This window comes from Elephas maximus, chromosome 9, assembly GCF_024166365.1.
Source record: "Elephas maximus indicus isolate mEleMax1 chromosome 9, mEleMax1 primary haplotype, whole genome shotgun sequence".
Taxonomy (NCBI): domain Eukaryota; kingdom Metazoa; phylum Chordata; class Mammalia; order Proboscidea; family Elephantidae; genus Elephas; species Elephas maximus.
The window spans coordinates 54,396,267-54,422,878 of NC_064827.1; the positions used below are offsets into that span (position 1 = coordinate 54,396,267).

Sequence of the window (26,612 nt, forward strand, 5' to 3'; positions counted from 1 at the left end):
AAAGGTCCAGAAGGGAGAATGTTGACATGTTGTGGGGTTGGTAGCCAAGTCGCAAAACAATATTTACTAATTGTTAAATTAGAAGATAGTTTGTTCTGTAAACCTTCATATAAAAGTACCATCATAAAAAAAAAAAAAAAAAGAAGAAGTTGAGGGGCACCAAAATGTGACCTGCAGGTCAGGGTGACACAAAACGTTCGTCATGCCCCCCAAGGACCACAAGCGAGCAAGGCCTCGGGCCGCGCCTCCCGACTGGGGCGGAGCTGGCCCCGCCGAGTCCCGCCCCACAGTCCGTGTCTGCCACTGGTGCAGTCAGAGCCTCTTCCTGCTGGGAAGAGGAAAGGAATCCGGGAAAAATAACTGCTGGCTGCCCTTCTCCGCAGCGCTCGAAGCCTCATCATGTTCGTCCTCCGAAGCGGCCTGATTAGGGCTCTGGCCCCGCGGCAGCTCGCGCCTCAGGTAGTGGCCGCAGAGTCGTCCCGGCGGTGCTCCTCGCGGGAGGGGAAGGGTGTCTGCAGTGCACGCGCGCACGAGCCCCGCGCATGCGCTCTCCGTACACACGCGCTCGCCCGTCCGGCAATCTCCGCGCTCTTTCCCCCAAGCTCCTGAGGGCACGACCCCGAGATGCGCGTGAGGAGGAAGGGCATCACCTGTCGATATCGCCTCCTTCTCGCGGGCAGCAGTGGGCAGTGGGCTCTTCTGGCTGAGGTGCCAGGCGCCCCCGAGGTGCGTCGCCTGTCGCCCTTTTGCTGCCCAGAAAAGTTGCATCTGCTGCTTGTGAAGCGCCCGCCAGGTTGTCTGCGGGCCAAGTGCTTTGTGGGATTCTCCTGTTGATGTCCCGTTTACAAGTCACCACCCTTCCTTACTGAGGTTGAGGGAGGAAGAGGACTATCAGCCACTAACAGAACCAGCTTCCCTCTTTTAAACGAAATGCACAACGCCCGAGCATCTTGCAGAGAACCCTGAAGGGGAGGCCCAGGGTTCGGGTGGGGGAGGACCCAGCCCAGAAGTTCCCAACCACACCTGCCTCACTGCTGTTAACTTTGCCCTGGCCATCCCTCTTATTTATTTCTCCTGTGAAAAAGGGTAAGAAATGTGTGCTTTGACCTCTTATTTTAGTTCTCCAAATACAAATTCTCTGAAAATCAACTTAAGCAATTTTCACAAATATGCCATTGGCTTATTTTCTGATATATTTGTATTTTGTTTATAATACTTTTTAAACTGTAGATACTAAAACCAAACAAAACCTGAAGCTGTGGAGTAGATTCTGACTCATACTATGAGGCAGGTGTAGTTGAGGGACAAGACAAATTTTTGTTGTAGGCCAGAGACTGGGAAGCTGAGAGAGGAATCATAAGTGCTTTAAACCTTAACCTGTTGCTGGCAAATCAATTTCGACTCGTAGTGGACCTGTAGGACAGAACAGAACTGCCACATAAGGTATCGAAGGCTGTAATCTTTACAGAGGCAGATTAGGTGTTGCTTATTTGCATAACATTCCTTTATTAGAGTTTGGCTAAATAGATAATGTCCACAAACAGAAGGGATAGCTGCAGTTGTTTTTGGTGGGAGTACTTGCTTTCTAAGCAAGATTAGACATTTGGACAAAAAAGAATATAACTCAAAATAGACATGAATGGAGTGAACTCAAAATGATATTTATAATTCAATCCTATTAATCACAAGTAATATGTATGCAATTGTATGTTGTAACCAAAATGTATAGAGCTAAAACCCTACTGATCTCGTCTGACACACCAGGTAGTCAATGTAAGCTCAAAATTTATTCATAGCTTTGAGGGTACCGAAACTCTCTTATTCTGTTGTAATGGGCTTCTGGGAACCGGCAGGTAGTAACCAATCAGACATGAGATGAATTTGTAAACTGGAATGCTACATGCATATATGTATACATGTGTATGTGTGTACAAAGACGAATTTCTGGTAGGATAATTTCTGGCAGATTATTTTCTACTGAAAGTTAAATTCGCTCAGGGGACCGAATTAGAATAGAAAGTTACATAGTTAGCATATAATTATAAAGGGATTAAAGATTAATTAAGAGAGATTTCCATCTACCTGATACAACTGGACTCATAGTGACCCTACAGGACAGAGTAGAACTGCCCCCACAGAGTTTCCAAGGAGTGCCTGGTGGATTCAAACTGCCAGCCTTTTAGTTAGCAGCCGTAGCTCTTAACCACTATGCCACCAGGGTTTCGCTGAGTCAGAATCGACTCAACGGCAGCGGGTAACAGGATATAACTGGATGGATTAAATATCCTTTTTTACATTGTATCTATAATTAAAAACTAATAATGATTCAGACAGTTCTAATTCATCGATTTTTGTTTTTCTAGCACTGATGTGGAAACCCTGGTGGCGTAGTGGTTAAGTGCTACAGCTGCTAACCAAAGGGTCAGCAGTTTGAATCCGCCAGGTGCTCCTTGGAAACTCTATGGGGCAGTTCTACTCTGTCCTATAGGGTTGCTGTGATTCAGAATTGACTCAACGGCACTGGGTTTGGTTTTTTTGGTTTTAGCATTGATATAATCTGTCAACATCTTATGGTGCCATTGGATGGATTATAGCTTTCTGTGACATTAGTTATGTTCCAGTCCTGTTTTTGATCAGTCATCTCTCTCATTAGCTTTAAGAAATACGTTGACCTGAACAGCAATTTTCGTTTTTTTAAGAACCTCAAAAATAAAGTTTTCTACTAGTAAATTTATTTCTTTTGTACCTGCCAGAAGAGCTACATGTTTTACAAATATAAAGTGTGTTTAAATGAATAACTGTAACACATGTAGTGATGGCTAAAAATAGAAAACTGACTAAATAAAGGAAAACTATTTGTAAATTTATGAGGATCCTAATTGTAGTTCTTGGGCAAGGGAATATCATTAAGATCCCATTGCTTTCTTGTGAACAACTTTTCATTAAAAGGTGACTGCAGGTGGACCTCTGCTAAGAAAGTAGCCATGTATTCAACATGTTTGATAGCTGTCTTTATTGACATCTCTACATAAACAGGAAACCCTGGTGGCATAGTGGTTAAGTGCTATGGCTGCTAAACAAAAGGTCAGAATCGACTCAACAACAGCAATGGTTTTTGTTTTTTTTTTTTCTACATAAACAAAGATTTATAGAGATAACAACAGAAATACCAACACAGATTATGATTCTGTTGAGTGTCCCTTGTTTCCAGATTCAAAGTTGATTGTAACATAATATTATAAATCTTACCCCCCAAAAAAGTCCCTATGTGGCACAAGTGTTTTGGCGGTTTAAACCCACTCAGAAACACCACGGAGGAAAAGCCTGGCAATCTGACACTGTACAGATCACAGCCAACTAAACCCTATGGAGCAGTTCTACTCTGTTACCCATGGGATTTCGAAATCTGCTTTGTTTTTGTTTTGTTTTACGTCCCCAAAATATTTAAATTTGTCTTATCTTTTTCAGATGTGTTCATCTTTTGCTACGGGCCCTAGACAATGTGATGGAACATTCTATGAATTTCGTACTTACTGCCTTAAACCTTCAAAGATGAGTGAGTTCCTGGAAAATGCTGAGAGAAACATTCATCTTCGAACACCTCACTCTGAACTGATTGGATTCTGGAGGACAGAATTTGGAGGCAGATTGAATAAAGTGTTTCATATTTGGAAGTACGGTATGAGTCTTCCATCTTATAAGGGTTCAGTACAGATTTTCATTCTGTTAGACGTAACATGAGACTTAACTCTTAGATCTCTACTACTATAAATACATACAGGTCAAGTAAAACTTTAAAAAAGCAGTACCAAAAAAATGAATCCAGTGATTGCTCTTCCCGATACTACACCTTTAACAAAGCCCTGCTCAAACCCTTATGTTATAAAGGGGAAAATGTGGAGTCTCATATGGCAAATCATAAAATTATGAATTAGACTTTAATGCTTAGAAAAATTTTAGAATGGTTTATTATAAAAATGGCTTCTGAAAAATTTAAAGTAGTAATAACTCAAGTGTGTTAGTATCACAAAAGGAAAAGAAAGTTATTTTTTCTTGGATATGGCTGGATATAAGGGTTTTAGTAGAAGTAGTTCAAGAACATAGGGCTTTGAGGAGGTAGAGGATGATGGAGGACGATAGTTGTAAGCTCTCACTCAACTCTGAGATTGAATTATTCTGTTATGGGTAGGTGACCACTTTTGTCTGATTTCTGCACCCCAGAGTTTCAGGAAATTCACTGCCATTATACTACTAGGGAGAAAAAAGCAAAGGGATTAGAATTCTCCCCTTATTGAAACTGACTTACCTCTGGTTCAGTAGCAATAAAACAAGTTACAGGAATACCTAGAATGTTTGTTACTTCAGTCTCTCTAATTAGCATTCCACATGAACTTGGTGATATCCAGAGAACTTTTAATAATTCCATTTAATGTTTGGCAATCAGTATCCAAAGTTAATAGTTATAAAGTACTTTAATATGAAAAGTGCTCATTCTATACTTAACATAGCCATACTTTAGTATTTTTCCCTATTATAATAGAACTAGCCACTTTAAAACGTAATGCATGCTCTAGATATGCCATAAGTTGGATCATGCCCTATTAAAATAATAAAGTACTGATATAACTCAATCTGTAAGAGAGGTATTATTCCTTACCCCCAGCATAAACCATGTAACTCTTCTACCATTAATCTTAAGAGGCCCTAATAGTATTAGGCCTATAAATTAGTAAATGTATACTTGCTGTTTGGGCAATTTAAACAGAAGAAAAATAAATAATGAGGAAAAAGAATGGGTGGCAATAAGTAAGAGAATTGGCTTCATTTGTTTGGAAGCTATTTGTTCAAAGCGGAAAAGGCTTAAAAAGTACATCTTAATTTCATTTGTGTTACATTCGATTCAAGGTGTTATGTTGGCCTGACCATTCCCCATCACCAGCACAAAGAGAAAGAGTCTTGTCTCTAAACTGGAATTATAAATGACATGCTTCAATTCAATTAATAAGAATAATTAACATATATTAAGTGCTAACTAGGTGCCAAGTACTTTATAAGCTTTTTTTCATCTTAATTCATTTAATCCTCATGACAACCCTGGAGATAGACACTATATTATTATTCCCATTTCACAGATTAGAAAACAGGTGCACAAAAAGATTTAATAACTTACTTAATTCATACAACTGTCTAGTAAATGGTGGAGCCTAAAAAACTCATTATATGGCATTGTAATTAGTTGTTTGCATTTCTGTTTCCCTGTTAGACCATGAGCAACTCGAGCTCAGATATCAAATCTGTTTGTCTGGGTATCTCCAAGGATACTGTGAAACCTGTGAGAGCCGGAACTCAATGGGAATGCCTCTGCCTTTGACAGAGTACAGACTTACCACTTTTCTATCTCTCCTTTTAGTGGAAAATGTTTGCATTTTCCTTCTGTGACAGGTTTCCACCTTACAAAGGTTCTGGCTTTCTCAGGTTAAGCAGTATAATACATTGTCCCAGTATGTCCTTAATGTACATTTACTGAACTAAATGAAATCCAAAACAATACAGATTTTAAATTGAAATTTTTTGGTTTTTTTCCTTTCTTCTCATAGATAATTTTGCTCATCGAACTGAAGTTCGGAATGTCTTGGCCAAAAATAAGGAATGGCAAGAACAATTCCTCATCCCAAATTTGCCTCTTATGGATACACAAGATGGGGAGATAATTTACCTGATGCCGTGGTGCAAAATAGAAAAGCCTCCAAAAGAAGGTAGGCTTTTCCTTCTTCATCACTTTGAGTACTGGTGAATAAAATATCTAAAGATCTTAAACAGTAAAAACTAAGTTCCACAGGAAAAAAATACAAGTAATCCTTTGTTTCATATAGTAGGTCTCCCTGAGTAGCGCAAATGGTAAAGTGCTCAACTATTTGCTGAAAGGTTGGTGGTCTGAACCCACCCAGAGGCATCTCAGGAAAGAGGCCTGGAGGTCTGCTTCTGAAAGGTCACAATCTTGAAAAGCCTATGGAGCAGTTCTACTCTGCACACACGGGGTTGCCATGAGTCAGAATCAACTCAACAGCAACTAACAACAACAATATAAACGTGTGAGTCTCTGGGTGGTGAAAAGGGTTAATATGCGCAGCTGCTAACTGAAAGGTTGGAGGTTCCAGTCCCTTCAGGAGCATCTTGGAAGAAAGGCCTGGCAACCTACTGCTGAAAAATTAGCCATTGAAAACACTGTGGAGTACTGTTCTACTCTGACACACATGGTGTCAGTGGCATCATTGTTTTTTTTTTAAATGTGTAGGTGCATGACCCTCCAAATCTATTTATGTAGATGAGCCTTCTACTGGAACCAGACTAAACATGATTAAAAGTTGTTTGAATGTTTTCTGTAACAGCTTTTTCTCCCTACTCTAGGAGTCTATGAACTGGCTACTTTTCAGATGAAACCTGGTGGACCAGCTCTGTGGGGTGATGCATTTCGAAGGGCAATTCATTCCCATGTTAATCTAAACTATGCCAAACTGGTTGGAGTTTTCCACACAGAATATGGACTACTCAACAGAGGTACATTTCTTCCCTTCTTACAGATAATTACAAAGTAATTGTCATCTACTCATAAATGTTTTTGTGTCGATTTGTTTCTCTTTCTCATTATGGTATATGATTTTTTATGGCCAAATTTTTAGTTTTTGGTAATTTTAAGAGTTCAAAAATCTTTTTTACGTCTAATTTATTTGCACCTTATGAAGACTTTCAAATCCTGAGCTGCTACTTTCCTGGTACATCAAAATGATAGAATTTAAAAAACTAGAAGGTGCCCAAGAAACAATCTACTTTTCTCATTCTTTTTTCCTCTTAATGTACTTTTGATGATTAAAAAAAAAATTACTTGGATAGGTGGGTTATTTCTGAATGTGAAAGTAAAAAATATTTTCATAAATATTAATAAGCACAAAAAAATTACTCATTACACATTAGTTAGTGATAATGCTGTTAACGTTTTGGTATATATATATACACACACGTATATATATGTGTACATATATACATATATACATATATACATATATACATATATACATATATACATATATACATATATACATATATACATATATACATATATACATATATACATATATACATATATACATATATACATATATATATACGTGTGTGTATATATATATACACACACGTATATATATATAAATTAAATTCAAAAGCAAAAACATAAAGCTTACACAAAGGTAAACATATAGATGGCTAGTAAATATATATTTAAGGTGATGCAGATTATGAGAGTAATTTTAACCTAGCAAAGACGTACAGATAAAAATGTAGATATAGATTATAGGTGTAAATATAGTGTTAAAAAGGTCAAGACAAAAACACATATATACTCTATTGGATTCATATTGGCTTAATTTTTCCCTCCCAAAAATTTGGCAATATAAATAAAAAGCCTTAGTTTTTTTTCATTGTCTTTGCCAACAATTTTACTTCTAGGACATATGCATTGGTCTATATGTGTATAGATGTGTTTAGTTATACAGGAAGGAAATTTCAAGGGCTATAAAAAATATGGTATAATCCGTAGTACATATACAATACCAAAAACCCAGACACATTGCTGTTGAGCCAATTCCGACTCGTAGCGACCCTATATGCTATAGATAATACTGTATTTTTATATGTAGTGTATAAGTATATAATACCTATATTTCTTTGTGGAAATCCTGGTGGCGTAGTGGTTAAGCGCTATAGCTGCTAACCAAAGGGTCGGCAGATTGAATCCACCAGGCGCTCCTTGGAAGCTCTATGGGGCAGTTGTACTCTGTCCTATAGGGTCGCTATGAGTCGGAATTGACTCGACGGCACTGGTTTTTTTTTTGGGGGGGGTGGTGGTTTATATTTCTATGTGGAGCCCTTGTGACACAGTGGTAGAGAGATACAACATGCTACAGCTGTTAACCAAAAGGTCAGCAGTTCAAATCCACCAGCAGTTCCTTGGAAACCCTATGGAACAGTTCAACAGCAATGGGTTTGGGTTTTTGTTTTGAGTATGTAATATCTATGTAGATATTATATATTTATATATAAGTACCAATGGCACTGAAGGAGGAACTCCAAGCTGCACTGAAAGCATTGGCAAAAAACAATGCTTCAGGAACTGACGGAATACCAACTGAAATGTTTCAACACATGGTTGCATTGCTGGAGGTGCTAACTCATCGATGCCAAGAAATTTGGAAGACAGCTATCTGACCAACCCACTGGAAGAGATACATATATGTTAACATTCCAAACAAGGGTGATCCAACAGAATGCAGAAATTATCAAACAATATCATTAATACCACACACAAGGAAAATTTTGCTGAAGATCATTCAAAAGTGGTTATAGGAGTACGTGGACAAGGAACTGCCAAAAATTCAAGCCAGTTCAGAAGAGGACGTGAAATGAGGGATATCGTTGCTGATGTTAGATAGATTTTGCCTGAATGCAGAGAATACCACAAAGATGTTTACCTGTGTTTTATTGACTATGCAAAGGCATTCAGCTGTGTGGATCATAACAAATTATGGGTAACATTGTGAGAATGGAAATTCCAGAACACTTAATTGTGCTCATGGAGAACCTGTGCATAGATCGAGAGGCAATCATTCCAACAGAACAAGGGGATTCTGCGTGGTTTAAAGTCAAGAAAGCTGTGTGTCAGGGTTGTATCCTTTCACCATACTTATTCAATCTGTATGCTGAGCAAATAATGCGAGAAGTTGGACTATATGAAGAAGAACATGGCATCAGAATAGGTGGAAGACTCCTTAACCACAAGCAATATGCAGGTGACACACCTTGCTTGGTTAAAGTGAAGAGGACTTGAAGCACTTACTGATGAAGATCAAAAACCGCAGCCTTCAGTATGGTTTATACCTCAACATAAAACAAAAGTCCACACAACTGGACCAATAAGTGACATCATGATAAATGGAGTAAAGATTGAAGTTATCAAGGATTTCATTTTACTTGGATCCATAATCCATGGAAGCAGCGTCAAGAAAATCAAAAGACTCATTGCATTGGGCAAATCTGCTGCAAAAGACCTCTTTAAAGTGTTAAAAAGGAAGGATGTCACCTTGAAGACCAAGGTTTGCCTGACCCAAGCCATGGTGTTTTCAATAGCCTCGTATGCTTGTGAAAACTGGACAGTGAATAAGGAAGACCAAAGAAGAATTGATGCCTTTAAATTATGGTGTTGGGGAAGAATATTGAATATACCATGGACTGCCAAAAAAAAAAACAAAGAAAGATATCTGCCTCAGAAGAAATACAGCCAGAATGCTCCTTAGAAGGGAGAATGGCTAGACTTCATCTCACATACTTTGGACATGTTATCAGGAGAGACCAGACCCTGGAGAATGACATCATGTTTGGTAAGGCAGAGGGTCAGCAAAAAAGAGGAAGACCCTCAATGTGACACAGTGGCAGCTACAGTGGGCTCAAGCATAGAAACGATTATGAGGATGGCACAAGACCATCTGTTGTACATAAGAGTCCAAACTGACTTGAAGGCACCTAGCAACAACTAACAACATACATTTATAGATATCTATAAGGAGGAATTCACTTAGCCATTAAAAATTAATATTAATTGACACAGAAAATACTTACATTGAGTTTTCAAAATCTGTTACTAAGTATACAATACAGTATAACCCTAATTTGATTTTACATATTTTTTAAATAGACCAAATATTAAGAAGTTTTCTCTAAGAGGTTAAGATTATGCTTATTTTTATTTTCTTCTTTGTATCGTTTAAATTTTTTACAGTAAACACAATTCTCTTTATAATCTTGGCTTTTAAGTAGAGACAGGAAGTTATGAAACTTGAGTCTAGTTTTGATTGTCTTCAGCTGTTACTTTACTTCCCCTCTCCAGCCTCTCTCTCTTCATCAATAAGACCAGTTTGATTAGTTAATTTATAAGTTTCTTTCCCAAATCTCTGACCCCTCTGAAATCTTGACACTAACATATTTAGTTTTACCTTTTTGATATTCACTGTTTTGATTTAAAGAATGAGACTTAGCGTCTCTGATCAGATTGATTTTTCTGTAGTTCTTATTTGTGGGAATGCCATGTCCTTTAGAGTTTATTTCTGGTTTATTTCTGCAGTTCATGTTCTTTGGTGGCATGAGAGTCCGGATAGTCGTGCAGCTGGAAGACATCTGTCTCATGAGGATCCTAGGGTTGTGGCAGCTGGTAAGCTATTTGACTAGGCATGAATTATTTATGGAACATATTTGATTAAGTCATTAACTTTGTCTTATGAATTTTTTTCCAGTCCGGGAAAGTGCCAACTACCTAGTATCACAGCAGAATATGCTTCTGATTCCTACATCGTTCTCACCATTGAAATAATCTGCTACTGAAATGAGACGTTTCAACTACTGTATCTGCTAGTGATGCATGAATTCTCCCCAGAGGGTCTCAGATTTGTTTGAAGGAAGTGGTGAGTTGATTAGCTATGTCACTTGAATTATTGAAAGATACCTTTGTCCTTTGTCATTACCACTTCAGGAAATAAGTCTGTTCATTTCCCCTCTGGCATTTCAGTATCTGTTATCATCAGAAATAGCTGCCACTGCTTCATGATCTTGATTTTTCCTTTATTTTCAAATATCACTTCTGTATTTTTATAACCTCTTTGGTATAACATTTTCTTATACTAAAATGATGTTACATTTTTGTGCCAGTGACAGCATTTTTAAATTATTTGTATACAGTATCTACCTTTTTCAGGGTATCTGCTTTTCTGAGATTTTTTTTTTTAAATTCTGTCCAGTAAAGTTTATTGTATAGTATCAAATGGGATTCATAAGAATATTAGATCAAATACATTTCTTTATGTTAGAAAAGTATAGTATCATTTGTGTCATCTGTATTAATTATGGAAACCCTGGTGGTATAGTGGTTAAGTGCTACGGCTGCTAACCAAAGAGTCAGCAGTTAGAATTCGCCAGGCGCTCCTTGGAAACTCTGTGGGGCAGTTCTTCTCTGTCCTCTAGGGACGCTATGAGTTGGAATTGACTCAACAGCACTGGGTTTGGTTTTTTGGTATTAATTATGGTTTTCACATTAATTATTAGTCACTGTAACTCAGCAAATAATGTAATTAGGTCTTGGTATTAAAAAATTTTTCAAATGCTTGTTGACTTATATGCTGAAATGTGTTAATTTATAATTTTACTAATTTTTACTTCATTTTGAGTTACTATTTAGCAAAGATACTTGGGACATCTATTTGTTTTAAAGAGATCGTTTATGGTTATGGACATGCTTGCCCTAATAAAAGTCTACATATCCATTCTAATTCTTTTTATTTTCATGTTATATTTTTACTCTCTTTTCTAGAGCTATTGCTGTGTTGCTATAGGGTAGTAACACAGTAATAATTTACCTTTATTGTAAATGGTTAGTTACATAAAGAAAATAGAATGCTATAACCCCAGAAGGAGAATTTTTTATTGCACTATCACAGGTGGGCTAGGGTTTCCCTAATATACCTATAATTTCTATTTTAGTTGAATGCCTCTGCCTTCTAACTTTAGTTTTGTTATTTCCAAGCTCTCCTGCTAGTCTGTACTTTACAGCTGTTATTTTACATTTTTGAAACATATTGCAAATGAAAATAGTAAATTATGAATTAGCTATCTGAAGAAATTTTGGAAAACAAAAAGTGTGTCACCTCTCATTTGTCCAGACCCCTGGGATCTCATACTTACCTGGACCATTATGTCATGTGAGACAGTCGGTATGCCCTGCCTTCTTTCCTGTTACCATGGATGAACTTCACATGCTCCAAGCAAAGACAGACAACTCCTCTATTTGTACGCTTACTTGCTTAAGGATGTGGCTGCAGCAGTTCTTCCCTATTTCCTGAAACCACAGTTTTTCCCTTTCTGTAGGATCCTTCTCACCAGCATACAAATATGCTGTTTTCCCCATCTTAAAAAATAAACGTACTTTCCTCTCTAGCTACTGCCCCATTTTGCTTTTCCTTTACAATATAACTCAAAAGTGTAGTCCATACTTCCTGCACCCAGTTTCTCTCCTCACGTTCTCTCTTGAACTTCCTTTAATCACCACATCAGCCAAATTGCTCTTGTCAATCTCATTTCTCAGTCCTCATTTTATTGATCTCTTTCTTTTGGAAACACTCTTTCATTTGTCCTCCAAGATACTACACAGAGCCTTTTTTCTCATTAGCTGCTACTTCTCGGTCTCCTCTTTTCTTGACCTCCTATGTTAGAGTATCCTAGGGCTGATTAAATGAAGTGCCTGACAATATAGTAAAAACTTGCAAAAGGTAGCTAATTTAAATTAACTGTCTTCATTTTTCAGTGTTTTTTTTTTTTTTTTCTCTCCTTCAGTCGTCAAATTTTCACAAACACAGTTTTCTATCATTTCATTAAGGTTTCTATAATTTGAAGTTCAAGTTGGGAGGATGAAGTTACGATCCTGATGCTGAGCAGTCATCCCAAGGTGCTCGTGCACACAAGTTCAGATTCATGCCTACACAAAAGGACTGCTCACTACATGTCATGGCATTCAGAAGAAGTCACAAGGAGAGCCAGGGCTCCATTGTCTTGTCTTAAAGCACTGTCATAACAGGAGTTCTTCAGGTACTGAGAAAAGCAGACATCTTTTTCTGAAACTTTGACTCATGAGTAACCAAAAAAGAAAAAAAACCAAACGCAGTGCCGTTGAGTCGATTCCAACTCATAGCGACCCTGTAGGACAGAGTAGAACTGCCCATACAGTTTCCAAATTAGCTATGAAAAATGTCTGCATGTCTCATCATCGCACTACATAACATTGTATATACACTGCACAACTTTTTACAGGAGAAAAGGTATCTCTGATGTTAGTCTCAGTATCATTTGTATTTTTGTGCATCCTCACCCCTAGCACCTTGCTAGTATATTTGGCACACTGTGTCCTTGTATTTTTGGTTGAATAAACAAAAGAACACTGAAGGCTGCCTTTGTAGCCTCCTCGATACCAAGTCAAGTTTTCATTAATTAAATAAACTTAGCTACTGAGTATTTTCAGTCTCTGCAGCTTCAAAATCACCAGAGTAAGTTTATCTAAAAACCTCTTAAATTTGCTTAATAACAGTTACTGAATATAGTAACTGAATCATGAAGGTGCAAAACGCCCTTTCTTTTTATTTTCAAGGAGTCCCCTGAGTTCTCTTTTGTGATTAATAGGACATTGAAGCCCTTTCTAAAATTTTTACTTCTGATCCAAATAGCTTCCCCTCTACAAGCAGGTATTTCCTATTGTAATAGCTTTAACACATTTTAACAGTAGGTGGTGCTACGAATGCACGGAAGTAAATTTGTATAGACAACAGAACTGACACTGCTTTATTTTGTAACTCATTACAACATAGAAATATACCTTTTTAATACTTCATATAAAGTTATTGACAATACAAATATTTTTTTATTTTTTTTCTTTTAATGAAAATGATTTAACTTAGAAATCTATTGTGAAACTTCTGTCTAGTTTTGCAATTTTTAGATATTCCAGTGCAAAAATAGATCCCATTACAGACAGCATAAAGTGCTTGGAATGAAGGGCCAATGATAAAGGAAAAGCACAAAAACAGCTTCATCCTAGGGTTTAAGAAGGGAGAATAGCATACGTAATCCTTACTGAAATATAAATATTCTGTAAAAAGGGATGCAACAATTTGAAAAAAATTAGAGCATATTAGTATAGTACTAATTTACCAGTAAATGGAACCCTGATGGCGCAATGGTTAAGAGCTTGGCTGCTAACCAAAAAGGTCAGCAGCTCAAACCCACCAATGGCTTCATGGGAGAAACAACCTGACGATCTGCTCCCATAAGATTACAGTCTAAGAAACCCTATGGGGCAGTTCTACTGTGTCACATGGGGTCGCTATGAGTCGGAATGGACTCAATGGCACCTAATAACTACAATATATTAGCAGTAAGTAGTAATGGGGTACAAATTAATATCTCAATATCAAAGTGATTCAGTATTATATGACACATGGCTCTTTGGAAATTTTTACCTGATACATACAATCATAAGAATAAAATGTAGACAAATTCCTTTAGTCAATGAGTACAGTGAACAGATGATGTGTAACATTTAATAGTCATAAAGCATGTGCTTTCAGTACAGATATTGAAATACAGTAGTTTGAGGTTTGGTTGGTTGTTTTTTTAACAATGAACTGTGCTGGGCATTTATTTATAAAGGGTTGTTTTCTTTTTTTCATATTCACAGTTGTTAATAAAGTTTCCAAGGTGTCCAGAAGAAGCCAAAGCAGAAATCTTTGAAGAAATTTTTTTTGAGAATTTCTGAAACTCACATAATTACATTTCCACATGGAATATATAAAATTTTACTTGACTGAGCAAGCATAAAGCTAGCAAAAATTTCTAATTAGGTTTACACAGGAAAATATAAAAGATTATTATCTAAACAGTCTAAATAGTAACAATATTAATGAAGGTGATGTGTAACTGTAAATTGTAGTTTCAAATGAGATTTTTAAAAAATCTGCATTGAAACTTTTTTTCCAGGAAAAGGATAATACAGTGACTTTTGAATTTTTAAATATGGCCTCAAAATCAGAGTAATTAAAGCAAGGAGCTGCTTATGGATTTAATGTAATGGAGAATTAGAACACAATTATAAGAAATGGGAAAAATAAAAAAGGTGTTTAATTTTTGAAAAATATTTGGATAGGAGGAACTATTCTGTGAATTTTAAATCACCAAAGATAGTAGGAAATATAATGAACTCATGCCAATAATTACTGGAAATGTGTCTCTATTACATATTACTTATCTCAAAAAATATTGTTTCTAAAACAGCCATTTTCTATTTTCAAGTAGTGAATTAAAAAACATTCTGTAAACTTTACAAGAAAACATAGATGAATTTGAGATAGATCTGAAATCTTACACCTTCAGAGTTAGTATTTAAATTTTAGAAAAAGAATAATGATATTGAAAGATCACGTAAATCTCACCAAACAGTACTTCTCTCATATTTTTGTGTCAAGATAGATGGCATTAAACATTACTGAAATATTTTTTAGTGTTTACTGACCAAAAAATTAAGATTGGGTTAGAAAAGTTTGAAAAATACCCCTTGTAGGGTTTGCTGGAGTTTTTTGCTTTTTATTTTTTTCACCATAGGGTAGTGATTGAAGAAATGGAAATTTTGAGACTGTCAAGAGATTTTAATGGGTTGTCTAACATATGCAAAACCAGTTATTTTAAAGTACTACAATACCATAATCACAAGTTATATTTTCAACAAGTTTCCAAGTTGCCAATTTCTCTGTGAAAGAATTCGTTGTTTAGCCTGTGACACTTACGACACTTGTACTTGCTTGGCTCTTGCAATTGTTGCTATTTAAAAAATAAATGGGTTGCCCAATATTCTTTCAGTGGGCTCCCACACAAGAACTATATAAACAACCTATGTTTGTAAACCTGTTAGCTGAATAACATGGCACAAGAGGTCTACCAAGACTTAATTTCTTCCCGCACAATCCATGCTCATTCAGCTATAGCATACACTCAAAAAATACTTGATTCATAGACTGAGATTGAGTATTTTAAATCACCTTAAAGAAATTCAAATCTAACATTGTCATGAGATCTTGACCATCGCATTATTTTCACTAGTCAGACTACCCATCTGCAAACTTATATGAGAAAATAAGGCTAGTATAGCAGCATGGCCATACTCCGCTATGCTACTACGTTCTACAAAGAGTCCATTCTAAGGTTTCAGAAGTCACTGACAGAACTTAAAAATCCAAATAACATTAAAAGTACAAAGATTTTTGTCAAAGTACAACTCTATCTTTTGATATTCTAAATTAATTGAAAAAGCCAGAAATAATACAACACTGTGTCAAACAACAAAGATCTTGAGATGCAGTGTACCGCGTTACCAGACAATCAGGACGGATGGGCACAGGCCTCCCCAGGCTTGACAGCTGTCCCTTTAATCCCATGCCCTGGCCTCAACAGCTTGCAGCACCAGTAATTTGGCTGTCAATTCTTTGCTTACCAGGATCTAAGTATGCATAAGATGGCCATCCCAGAAAGATGGCCCTGGAGACTCATGGCTCCAAGTGAGGGACAACATGACAGTGGAACCAAGTCTCAGGTGTCTAGAGATGCCCACACTTCTCATGTGACCACCACCAGAGCAGCTCCATCAAAGAAGAAATCAAAGCAGGACTTTGCCCACACATGGCACCATTTTGTTGCCTGATATTTAATGATGTCGACAGACTCTGAGCAGAGGAGATTTCACAGAAGTGTGCATGACACACTGTGGCGCTTCAGGCTTTCTAAGTAACTTGGCACTAGTAATTCTGGCACACTCATTGCCAGCAATGGATGTGTCACCGGGAAACCAGTCTCCTGACATGGCATGGGTTAATGAACGAGGATGTGCATGCCTTTTGATTTTGATAATCACTGGCCATGATTAGCTGATGAATTATTGTTGCGATCCCAGTTAGAATACAAAGGAAAAAAAGAGTATGATTTCAAACCCATATGTCCACTGGGTTCCATACTAGAGTTTCACACATGTATAAGGTAATAAACTAAATTCAAGTCTTTTTCACTTGAGAGCCATACAAGACATAGGCTACAAAGGCACTGCCCCTGTAATGGAATTTTGTTTTCATTGCATTGAATTGCATTGCATTGAATAGTATCAGTACAGTATCCAGTTTATTTCTTCCCACAAAAACTCCTGGCTCTTTCCTCTGGAACACTTCACATGGCATAAAGGAAGGTCTAGTTCCTCCTTTCTTTCAGCTGCCCTGTATGAACAGGATTCTTCATACATAACTTTCTTTGACTTTCTCATCCTGCAGAAAAGACGTAAGAACTGCAACATCCACTACTGTCTGGTTTTTGTGTAATGACAGGTCCTTTAAGTGGTCATCATCACTTTGGTCCTTGGCAAAGTTCACAAATACCTGTCAAAAGAAAGATGGACTTCTATAAATACCTGCCAACTTGCTCTTTCTTTATTCTAGCTGCATTTTTCTCTATGTTAAAATTAGGTCAAGTAGGAGAATATAGGATTGAATAAATAGGTAAACCAGAAAGCTTTACAGGGGGAGGAAAGATGCTTGAAAAGGCATTAATCATTTAAACTGACCTTCTGTCTTGTCCCCTAAGTCATCAATCACCTATTTGGAACATACAGACTTGATTAAAGAGAAAGAAGAAAGCTAACATTTGTTGAATACCTAGTAAGTACCAGGCTCTGTTTGGCATTTTATGTTATCTAATTTAAAAAAAAAAAAATTTTTTTTTTTTTTTTATTTAAATGGGTTAAGACACCTAGCAAAATGCCTGACCCATGGTAGGTACTCAATAAATGGTGGTTATTATGATTATTATTACAATTAATTCTCACAGCAACCCTGTAAATTACATAGCGTCATCTCTCTTTTCAAGGTCACAGAGTTTTAGTAAAACTCAGAGCTAGCAGTAGAGAAGGAATTCGAGCTCAGATAATTTAACCAGCTCTAGGGCCCACACTGGGGGCCTAAAAGTAAATCCCTTTTTGACACTCAAAGCTTACTTGGTCAAGTGTCGTCTGAGAAACAGAGTAGTCTTCTATATGGAGTTGCTTTCTGCTCTGGGAAAGGATGCTGAATATCCTGGCCAGAGAAGATAATGAAGATGGAAGCTGGTATTGCAGCATATTTCGATGTTTCTCTTTAAGGACACTTCCTGGAAAGGCGAGTCCAAAGAATTCCTGGACAGGTTTCAGGTCAGGGTTTGACCCTGCTATTCGTACAACGATTGTATATCCATCTCCAAACCTGAAAGCAGAAAAAGTCCAAATGAAGGATGATCCCCAGCAAACCACTCAAAAGAGTACTGAACCCTGAGAACCCAACTTGTGCCAAGAACAAGGGACGTCCCTAACAGACCCAGAAATAAGTTTCTGAGGGGAGGAACCAGTTACGGTATACTGAATACCTACTCTATGTGAGGTGTCATGCTGCGTGCTTTAACGATACGGTCTCATGTAATCCTCACCCTGACCCATGAGGTCTGGTAGATGATTACAAACAAATCTAAGTCCAGGGAGTTAGTCACTGGCACAAAGCTCGTAAGTGGAAGGGCCAGGATGTAAACCTGTTTGTGTTTGGCTCCAAAGCCTGTGCTCTTAACCATAATGGCAGGTATAAATGATTTCATTTTGTCTACATAGTGTCGCTATGAGTTGGAATTGACTTAACAGCACACAACAACAATGACATATAGTAAAGCTAAGAGGTAGACATTCCTAGGAAACCAAGTCTCGGAGAGGGTAAGTAATTTGTCCCAGGGTGCACAACTAGAAAATGGTAAAGACAGAATTTGAATGCAGCTCTGTTAGACTTCAAAGCCCTCATTTTTTCCACTATACCATTTTGCTCAGTTTTACTTCCCTTTATTTAAGATCCACCTTCTGTACACTCAGCAAAAGAGTAAATATCAACCTTTCTCACTAGGAATGATCCCAAAGAAACTATCTTTGTTACCTGTTTTTCAGATGCTGAACACTGCCAAGACACCTGAATTTCCCATTGACCATAATTGCCATCCTAGTACAAAGAGCTTCACATTCTTCCATACTGTGGGGAAACAAAACAAGGTTTTAGTTTTAGAGAGATGCTCCTATAGCCATCAGAACATCACTGTGACATGCGGCATTTCAAATAAACAGATTCCTAGCTTCCTAGGGCATAAGAGCATCCTATTACGAATGCATGAATACGTCAAGATGACACTATTTGTTCACTCCAATGCTGTTTACAGTTGTGGGCAAAAAATGTTGAAAACAATCCAAACGTCTGAAAAAAGGGGATCAGTTAAATAAATTAAGGTATATCCCAACTGAATCTACATTTAATGACTGGAAATAATGTTCATAACATATTGCTAAGTGTAAAAGTGGTTTATATTCTATGCTTGTATTTTTGTTTGTAAAAAGGCATCTATACATACATTTGTGTACAGAGATTTGGCATAAAAAAAACATCTACAAAGATATATAGTCCAATGATAATACTAGTTTCATTCACGGGGTAAAATTTCATGTGATTTTAATTGTTTTTCACTTTGCCTTGCTGTATTTCCTAATTTATACACAATGGTAATACATACTACTTGGCAAATTTAAAAATCAAACAGCATAGAAGCCAAGCCAGGTTTTAACTACAGACCTATGAGATGTAAGCACTACTGATCTCCCCTCCTTGACAATACTTAGGGCACAATTCCACAAAAATCTCCGGGCTTTGGGATCCATGCCTGTGGTGGGTTCATCCTGTAATTAGAATAAAATAAGCCTTTTACTTATTTGCTGAAAAAAAATTAACGGTTTTGGTTTTTTTTTTTTTTTAATGTAGCATCATCTTGGAAACAACCTACATTTTAACTTACTATTAACTTCTAGTTATTGCTATATGGAACAAAGAACCAGACCTTATGTACCAGAGTAAGTTTCACATTTATTTATAACCAGTTCACTTTTATAAATGTCTAATTAAAACAGGAAACAATTCTGAGCAAATTTTTATGAAAATAACAAATTCCACCCCCACAGAAAAAAACAGAAAGGAAAGGGGAAAAGTCATTGAGTTTCATTTTCATCTTTTCATGACTTAAGAAGCATATGCTAAAGAATTCTTTTTATGAGAAATCTCTACTGAAGTCAGTTTAAGATTTGGGTAAAATTCTTTTTCTTCTTTTTTTATTCTAGTTCAATCAGCTTAGCCTGTCATATTCCACTTGCTAGTCTAAAAGAAACTAATTACAGACCCATATGATCTGCATAACATGAAAGCCTAAACCTAAGACTTCCTATTATAACTTCAACGCTTCTCCCCTCTACAGAAGAAAAAGAGTCAAGGGCTGCTGACTGATTCAGTCTTCCCTTTTTCAGTCTGTGTGTAAGAAATAGTGACCCAGATGCCACCTCAGGGGTCTTGAAGCTGTATCCACACCCATCCTCAGGGGATGAACAGACAGAATGTTCCAGAGAAAGATCAAATCATACATCCTGCCTCAACAGCACCTGATAGGGTTCTCCATGCCAGAAAAACGAGGTGCCTGGAATATCTCTATTTGGGAATATATAAGGGCACAGTGGAAACCCTGGTGGCGTAGTGGTTAAGATCTAGGGCTGCTAACCAAAAGGTCAGCAATTCCAAGACACCAGGCGCTCCTTGGAAACCCTATGGGGGCAGTTCTACTCTGTTCTATAGGGTCGCTATGAATCGGAATCAACTCGATGGCATCAGGTTTGGTTTTGGTTTTGGTTTAACAGCATGGTAACCAAAAGGTCGGCAGTTCAAATCTACCAGGTCCTCCTTGGAAACTCTGTGGGACAGTTATACTCTGTCCTGTAGGGTAGCTATGAGTCAGCATCGACACATCGACTTAACAACAATGGGCTTTTTTTTTTTTTTTTTTTTTTTTTGGTTAACGGCATGGTAAAGCCACCCAATATGAGTTGAGGGAGAAGAACAAGAGAGCATCCCTCTGGTCTCCGACGCTGCTCTATTTCTGGTGGGAGCTTGCCACTGCCAAGACAGTCATGCAACAGCCCTGGACATACAGGACTTTAAAAAAGTGATGTTTTCCATTCATGCCAGAACAAGTTTTCCTTCCACAGTCACACTCACCAGAAACACCACAGGAGGCCCACCGATCAAAGCCATGGCTGTGGAGAGCTTGCGCTTGTTGCCTCCACTGTAGTTACCAGCATATTTTTCTCCGTATTTCAGAAGGCCCAGTTTCCGAATTGCCCATTCACCAACCTGGAGTGATAAAAAGCAACTTCACTTTTGTATGGAAATTTTATTATGTTTTCTTACATTCTGTGGGAGAAAGACGTGGCAGTCTGGTTCCGTAAAGATTATATTCTTGGCAAACCTATGGGGCAGTTCTACCCTGTCCTATAGGGTCGCAATGAGTCAGAGTTGACTCAACAGTGGGTTTTATTTTTTGTTTTTTCTTAACATATGAAAGTTCTTTCATAGAGAAGGAATAGATTCTGTAATCCATTCTACAGTCACAGCCTGACAAGTGCTGTGGAGCCGAAAAGGAGCCAGAGGATTGGTGTGGGTGGGAGCAACTCCTTCTCTGCCCTCTACCACATGCCTGCCTAGACACCCCCCACTCCATCACCACCACAGACTCCCACCCCAAAAGTAGATACAAAGAGCCTGGATTTCATAATGCTCCAACCAAGAGGAAAAGCAGCCTGAAGTCAACGGTTATGTGTGAAAGTCAAAGCCACAGGTACACTGTACACGGGTATACTGTCAGTATGCCAGAGTAGGCAGGCTGGCTTTCTGCAACCACAGTACCTTGCCAACTTCCTTCTCTGGGACTCCTCTCAAGAGAGCAAAGAACTCCACATGTTCTCTCCCAGTCAGTAGCTCCGTGATGGCATCAAACTGAGGGCAATAGCCCATGTTCTGATGTACTTCATGGATGTTTGATAAGATACTGCAGAGATAAGTAAAACTGGTCAGGTTTTAAGCATTCAGAGATATTCCGATTAGACAATCTGACCTGGAGTTCCTATAAAGTATGGTTGTGTGTGACAAAAGTATCCGTTTGCACACCTGCTGCTGTTTAAAGGAACAGCCTTTTTTGTTCCCAGAGTGCCAGAGGCAAAGGGTGATCTCCTGGTAGTCTTGGTGCCCTTCCTCTATCTTTCCAATCCTTGCACCTGGCTCCCCTAGCACCTCAGTGTGCAGACTGAGCCACATTTCCAAATTCCCAAGTCCATCCCAAACGCAGCATCATCTTTACCAACAACTTTGACCACACTATCCTGGGGCTTTAATCCAAGTCTCCTTGTGAGACTTGTGGCCCAGTCAATGTATCACATGTTCCGTGTTGCTCCAAAGTCTCCTTTATGGTCATTCAGACCCAGAGAAAGCCCAGCAACTCTGGATGTGAGCCTTCCTGCTTTCTGCCACCCACACACTGACTCAGTTACAGGGGCATACTCTGGACCCCTTGGTTCCATGGACTATCCAACCCAAGTATCCTCCTGGTTCTCAAGATTTTTTTTTATAAACTCTCTGAGAATCTTGTGACAGGAAAAATTACACCTACAGACACAATTTTCCATGTTAAAAAGAGAAACAGTTGCTGTTGATTCGATTCTGACTAATGGTGGCCCCATGTGTTTCAGAGTAGAGCTATATTCTGTAGAGTTTTCAATGGCTGTGATCTCTCACAAGTAGAACACCGGGCCTTTCTTCTGAGGTGCCTCTGGGTGGATTTGAACTGCCAACCTTTCGGTTAGCAGCCAAGTGCTTAACCATTTGCGACACCCAGGGACTCTTTTTACACATAATGGCAGGGACTTATAGGCCCTATGAAGCCAATCTTAGGTTGAGAACCCCAGATAGGGAGGAAGCTCTGTGTCTAGACCCCAGCCCAATGGCTGCACTTCAGTCACCTCTGGGCTGCCATGGGCTTGGCCTTTTAGCAGAACTCATTCCTCTCTGCTTATCTCACACGTCCCTCCAGCACCAGCCTTTTCCAGAATTATCGCTGAGACAGCCCGTGTACACAGTGCAAGGCCCTCTTAGCTACACCTCTCAAGCCAGCTCTTACAACAGACCCTGTGACAAACCTTAGTTTAGGCCAGTTATTGCTGCCATTTTAAAACTCCACTTTTTATGCCTCTGGAACTCATACCAAAACCAAACCAGACCCACTGCCGTCGAGTTGATTCCGACCCTGTAGGACAGAGTAGAACTGCCCCATAGAGTTTTCAAGGAGCACCTGGTGAATCTGAACTGCCAACCTTTTGGTTAGCAGCCGTAGCACTAGCACTTAACCACTACGCAACCAGGATTTCCCTGGAACTCATAGGTAAGGCATTATTCCAGTTCTAATGCATTCCAGTTCTAATCCAAGAAGCTCAGGAGACTGGAGTTAGAGCCTCATTGTTGTGTAGATTGAGCACTTAGGCCTTTTTTTTTTTAACCTTTATTCCTTCGAAACAGGGCTTGCAAGCATAATTATGGCTCTTCCTATGTGATAGTTAAGGAAGCCTGGTGGGTTTGTTTTTGATTTTCTGTGTCATATTTGGAAAACCAGAGGTTCCCCATATAGCCTGCAATAAATTATTTATATAGCTCTCATTGGTATACTGTCATACAATAGATCGGCCGTGCCGCAGTGTCACTCACCTCATTGGTTGCTTGTATTACCGATCATACTTCTCAAAATCCGTATTACCAACCAAAAATTTAAACATACTCAATTTAGTAAGCATGCCTTTCAATACAGAAAACACATGCCATCAAAAAAAATAGTTTTTTAAGGAGAAAAAAATGTACTAACGAAAGGGATTCGCCCCAGGAGCCTGGTATGAAGAACAAGTCTGGGGGAGCAGCTGCACAGAGACTTAGGCGAGCTATTCCCAGAATTTCTGCTTCCTTAAGCCCTGGTGGTGCAGTGATTAAGAGCTTGGCTGCTAACAGAAAGGACAGCCACTCCTTGGAACCCTCCGAGGCAGTTCTGCTCTGTCCTACAGGGTTGCTATGACTTGGAATCGACTCAGTGCAACAGGTTTGGTTTGGTTTTAAGCTTCCTTACATTGCCACTGAAAAAACTGGTAAGAGACACAAGAGAAGACTGATGAGCACATTAAGTTCCTTGCTCTTTTGAATTTTACTGGCTACCAGCCCCCACTCCAGCATTTTCAAATTTTAAGTAGTGAGTTATAAAATAAATTTAGTGGGTCAAGATCAGATTTTTTCTAAAGTCATGGTATAGAGTAGAATAAGGAATATCAGAGTAATTACAAGTAATAAGAGTAGATATTGTTTCATAAAAGTTTTTTTTAAGTTACATGTGCGAGTGTCGCTAGGAGTCAAACTGACTCGATGGCAACGGGTTTTTTTTTTGGTGTGTGTTTATGTGTCTTTGTGTATGTACTGGGTTGAGACGTAAAATGTATTTCCTACTATGGTTTACAGCCAAAAAGTTTGAAAGCCACTGCCTTATACCATCTTTCCATATAAAAAGCCCAGAGAAGCCCCCCATATTTACTCAAGGGCAATATTGTTTAGCAGGTCTCTAAAGTGTAGCTTACTGCAAAGATCAAATTGCTTATTGACCTGTGCATTCTCAGATAATGGCCTGATGTGGCCTCATCAACTGGTACACCATTTAGTGAAGGCAATTTAGCAGGTACATAATCTTTGATCTTCTAGGAACTTTCCCTGAGGAAATAATCAAAGAGGAATACAAGAACATATTTATATAGTGTACTGAGCTGGGCAGAATCCTCCCAAAATTCACGTCCATCCAGAACCTATGAATCTTATTTGGAAACAGGATCTCTGCAGATGTAATCAAGTTATAATGAAGTCATACTGGATTAGGGTAGGCCCTAACCCAATGACTGCTATCCATATAAGAAGAGGAAAATTTGAACACAGACTCAGAAACACACAGACACAGATATACAGGGCAGAAGGCCATGTGACATGGAGGCAGAATCTGGAGTGATGAGCCCACAAGCCAAGGAATGCCAAAGATTGCCAGCAAACCAGCAGAAGCTAGGAAGAAGCAAGGAAGCACCCTTCCTTAAAGCCTTCAGAGAGAGCACGGCCCTGCTGACACAATGATTTTAGACTTTTTTGTTGTTTTTAAGCCAGCCAGTTTGTGGTATTTTGTTATGGCAGTTCTAGGAAACTCATACACAGTAAAAAAAAAAAAAAAAAAAAGGAAACCTCTAACGTCTAGCAATAAGTAAGTGATTAAATAAATTATAGCACATACACTTTGTGGAATTTTATGTAGTAACATAAAATTCTATATCTTAGGATATATAACCCATTAGGAAATATTCAAAATTTGCTCATAAATAATAAAAACTAACTTGAAACTCTATATACATTATGATCTCAATATTACAGTACATTTATAAGAATATAAAAAAATAGAAAGATGTGAGATAATGGCAACGTTCTAAAACTGGATTGTAAGTTTACTAAAAATCACTGAATTGTACTTTTAAAACAGATAAATTGTACGGTATATAAATTATACCTCAATAGAACTGTTACAAAATAGAGTGAGATTGAAAGGATATATATAAATAGTGATTATCTCTGGGTAGCAAGATTATGGATGATTTTTATTTTCTTCTTTACACTTTACTACATTTCAACATTTTTATGAACTCTATGTAATACTGTTATAATCAGAAATAATAATAAATATTTCTTTAAATAAAGTAAAAAAAAAATTCTTTGTGGCAAAATGCAGGCCACATTTTTTCTCACCTATTTTTGTTAAGAAAAGCATCTCCTCTGGTAACAGTGGTATCTCCAGTTAACATCTTGAAAGTTGATGATTTCCCAGCCCCGTTAACTCCCAGAAGTCCAAAGCACTGAAAATGTAAGATTGGGTAACTTGTATAGGCAAACTACTAAAAAGGTGAATATAAATGACCCTTATCAGATGGCACCTCAGCTTAGTTTTTATATAACATGATCCTAAAAATTATTCTGTTTTATTAACAATGAAAAGGCATTCAACTGTGTGAATCATAACAAATTATGGATAACATTACGAAGAATGGGGAATTCCAGAACACTAAATTGTGCTCATGCGGAACCTGTACATAGATTAAGGGGCAGTCATTCGAACAGTACAAGAGGATACTGCATTGTTTAAAATCATGAAAAGTACGCATCAGGATTATATCCTTCCACCATTCAATATGTATGCTGTGGAAATAATCCAAGAAACTGGACTATATGAAGAAGAACGTAGCATAAGGATTGGAGGCAGACTCATTAACAACTTTCGATATGCAGATGACACAACTTTGCTTGCTGCAAGCAAACAGAACTTGGAGGACTTACTGATGAAGATCAAATACTACAGCCTTCAGTATGGATTATGGCTCAACATAAAGAAAACAAAAATCCCCACAACTGGACCAATAAAATGATGATAAATAGAGAAAATGCTGAAGTTGTCAAGAGTTTCATTTTACTTGGATCCACAATCAATGCTCATGGAAGCAGCAGTCAAGAAATCAAACAACACATTGCATTGGGCAAATCTGCAGCAAAAGGCCTCTTTAAAGTGTTAAATAGCACAGATGTCACTTTGAGGACTCAGGTGGGCCTGACCCAAGCCATGGTGTTTTCAATTGCCTCATATACATGCAAAAGCTGAACCATGAATAATGAAGACTAAAGAAGAATTGATGCCTTTGAATCATAGCTTTGGCAAGGAATATTGAATATGCTATGGACTGTCAGAAGAATGAACAAATCTGTCTTGGAAGAAATACAGCCAGAATGCTCCTTAGAAGCAAGGATGGCGAGACTCATTTCATGTACTTTGGACACGTTATCAGGAGGGATGAGTCCCTGGAGGAGGACATCATGCTTGGTAAAGTAGAGGGTCAGCAAAAAAGAGAAGACCTTCGATGTGATGGAGTGACACAGTGGCTATAACAATGGGCTCAA

General features: G+C 38.1%; 2 protein-coding genes across 3 annotated transcripts in view; one reads left to right on the top strand and one right to left on the bottom strand.

Annotated features, from left to right (window-relative positions):
- Nucleotides 1–296: 296 nt before the first annotated feature.
- On the top strand, nucleotides 297–12,912 carry LOC126083031 (protein NipSnap homolog 3A-like). Of its 2 annotated transcripts, XR_007518696.1 has the most exons (7): nucleotides 297–459; nucleotides 3,469–3,679; nucleotides 5,598–5,756; nucleotides 6,409–6,558; nucleotides 10,172–10,258; nucleotides 10,341–10,508; nucleotides 12,473–12,912. XR_007518696.1 is itself a non-coding variant. In XM_049896345.1 (6 exons), the coding sequence occupies exons 1-6, from the start codon at nucleotides 400–402 to the stop codon at nucleotides 10,415–10,417; spliced, it is 744 nt and encodes a 247-aa protein (XP_049752302.1). In that variant the 5' UTR covers nucleotides 297–399; the 3' UTR covers nucleotides 10,418–10,681. The 2 variants fall into 2 exon arrangements, 1 of the variants encoding a protein (XP_049752302.1); XM_049896345.1 differs by lacking the exon at nucleotides 12,473–12,912 and having other exon boundaries at nucleotides 10,341–10,681.
- Nucleotides 12,913–13,434: 522 nt separating this feature from the next.
- The window catches only part of ABCA1 (ATP binding cassette subfamily A member 1), a 141,178-nt gene continuing 128,000 nt past the window's right edge, over nucleotides 13,435–26,612 (bottom strand). The window contains exons 44-50 of the mRNA XM_049897213.1: nucleotides 25,413–25,519; nucleotides 21,459–21,600; nucleotides 20,772–20,906; nucleotides 19,308–19,411; nucleotides 18,624–18,716; nucleotides 17,672–17,915; nucleotides 13,435–17,057 (exon numbers count right to left, since the gene is read on the bottom strand). Coding sequence (XP_049753170.1) covers nucleotides 16,917–17,057; nucleotides 17,672–17,915; nucleotides 18,624–18,716; nucleotides 19,308–19,411; nucleotides 20,772–20,906; nucleotides 21,459–21,600; nucleotides 25,413–25,519 — 966 coding nt within the window. The 3' untranslated portion in view covers nucleotides 13,435–16,916. The remainder of the gene's footprint in view (nucleotides 17,058–17,671; nucleotides 17,916–18,623; nucleotides 18,717–19,307; nucleotides 19,412–20,771; nucleotides 20,907–21,458; nucleotides 21,601–25,412; nucleotides 25,520–26,612) is intronic.

Excerpts from the sequence above, each read along its gene's own strand:
- LOC126083031 (XM_049896345.1), top strand. The coding sequence starts at position 400 with ATGTTCGTCCTCCGAAGCGGCCTGATTAGGGCTCTGGCCCCGCGGCAG. Across the intron at positions 6,559-10,171 it reads ATATGGACTACTCAACAGAG|TTCATGTTCTTTGGTGGCAT; the intron begins GTACATTTCTTC and ends TTATTTCTGCAG. Across the intron at positions 10,259-10,340 it reads TCCTAGGGTTGTGGCAGCTG|TCCGGGAAAGTGCCAACTAC; the intron begins GTAAGCTATTTG and ends ATTTTTTTCCAG.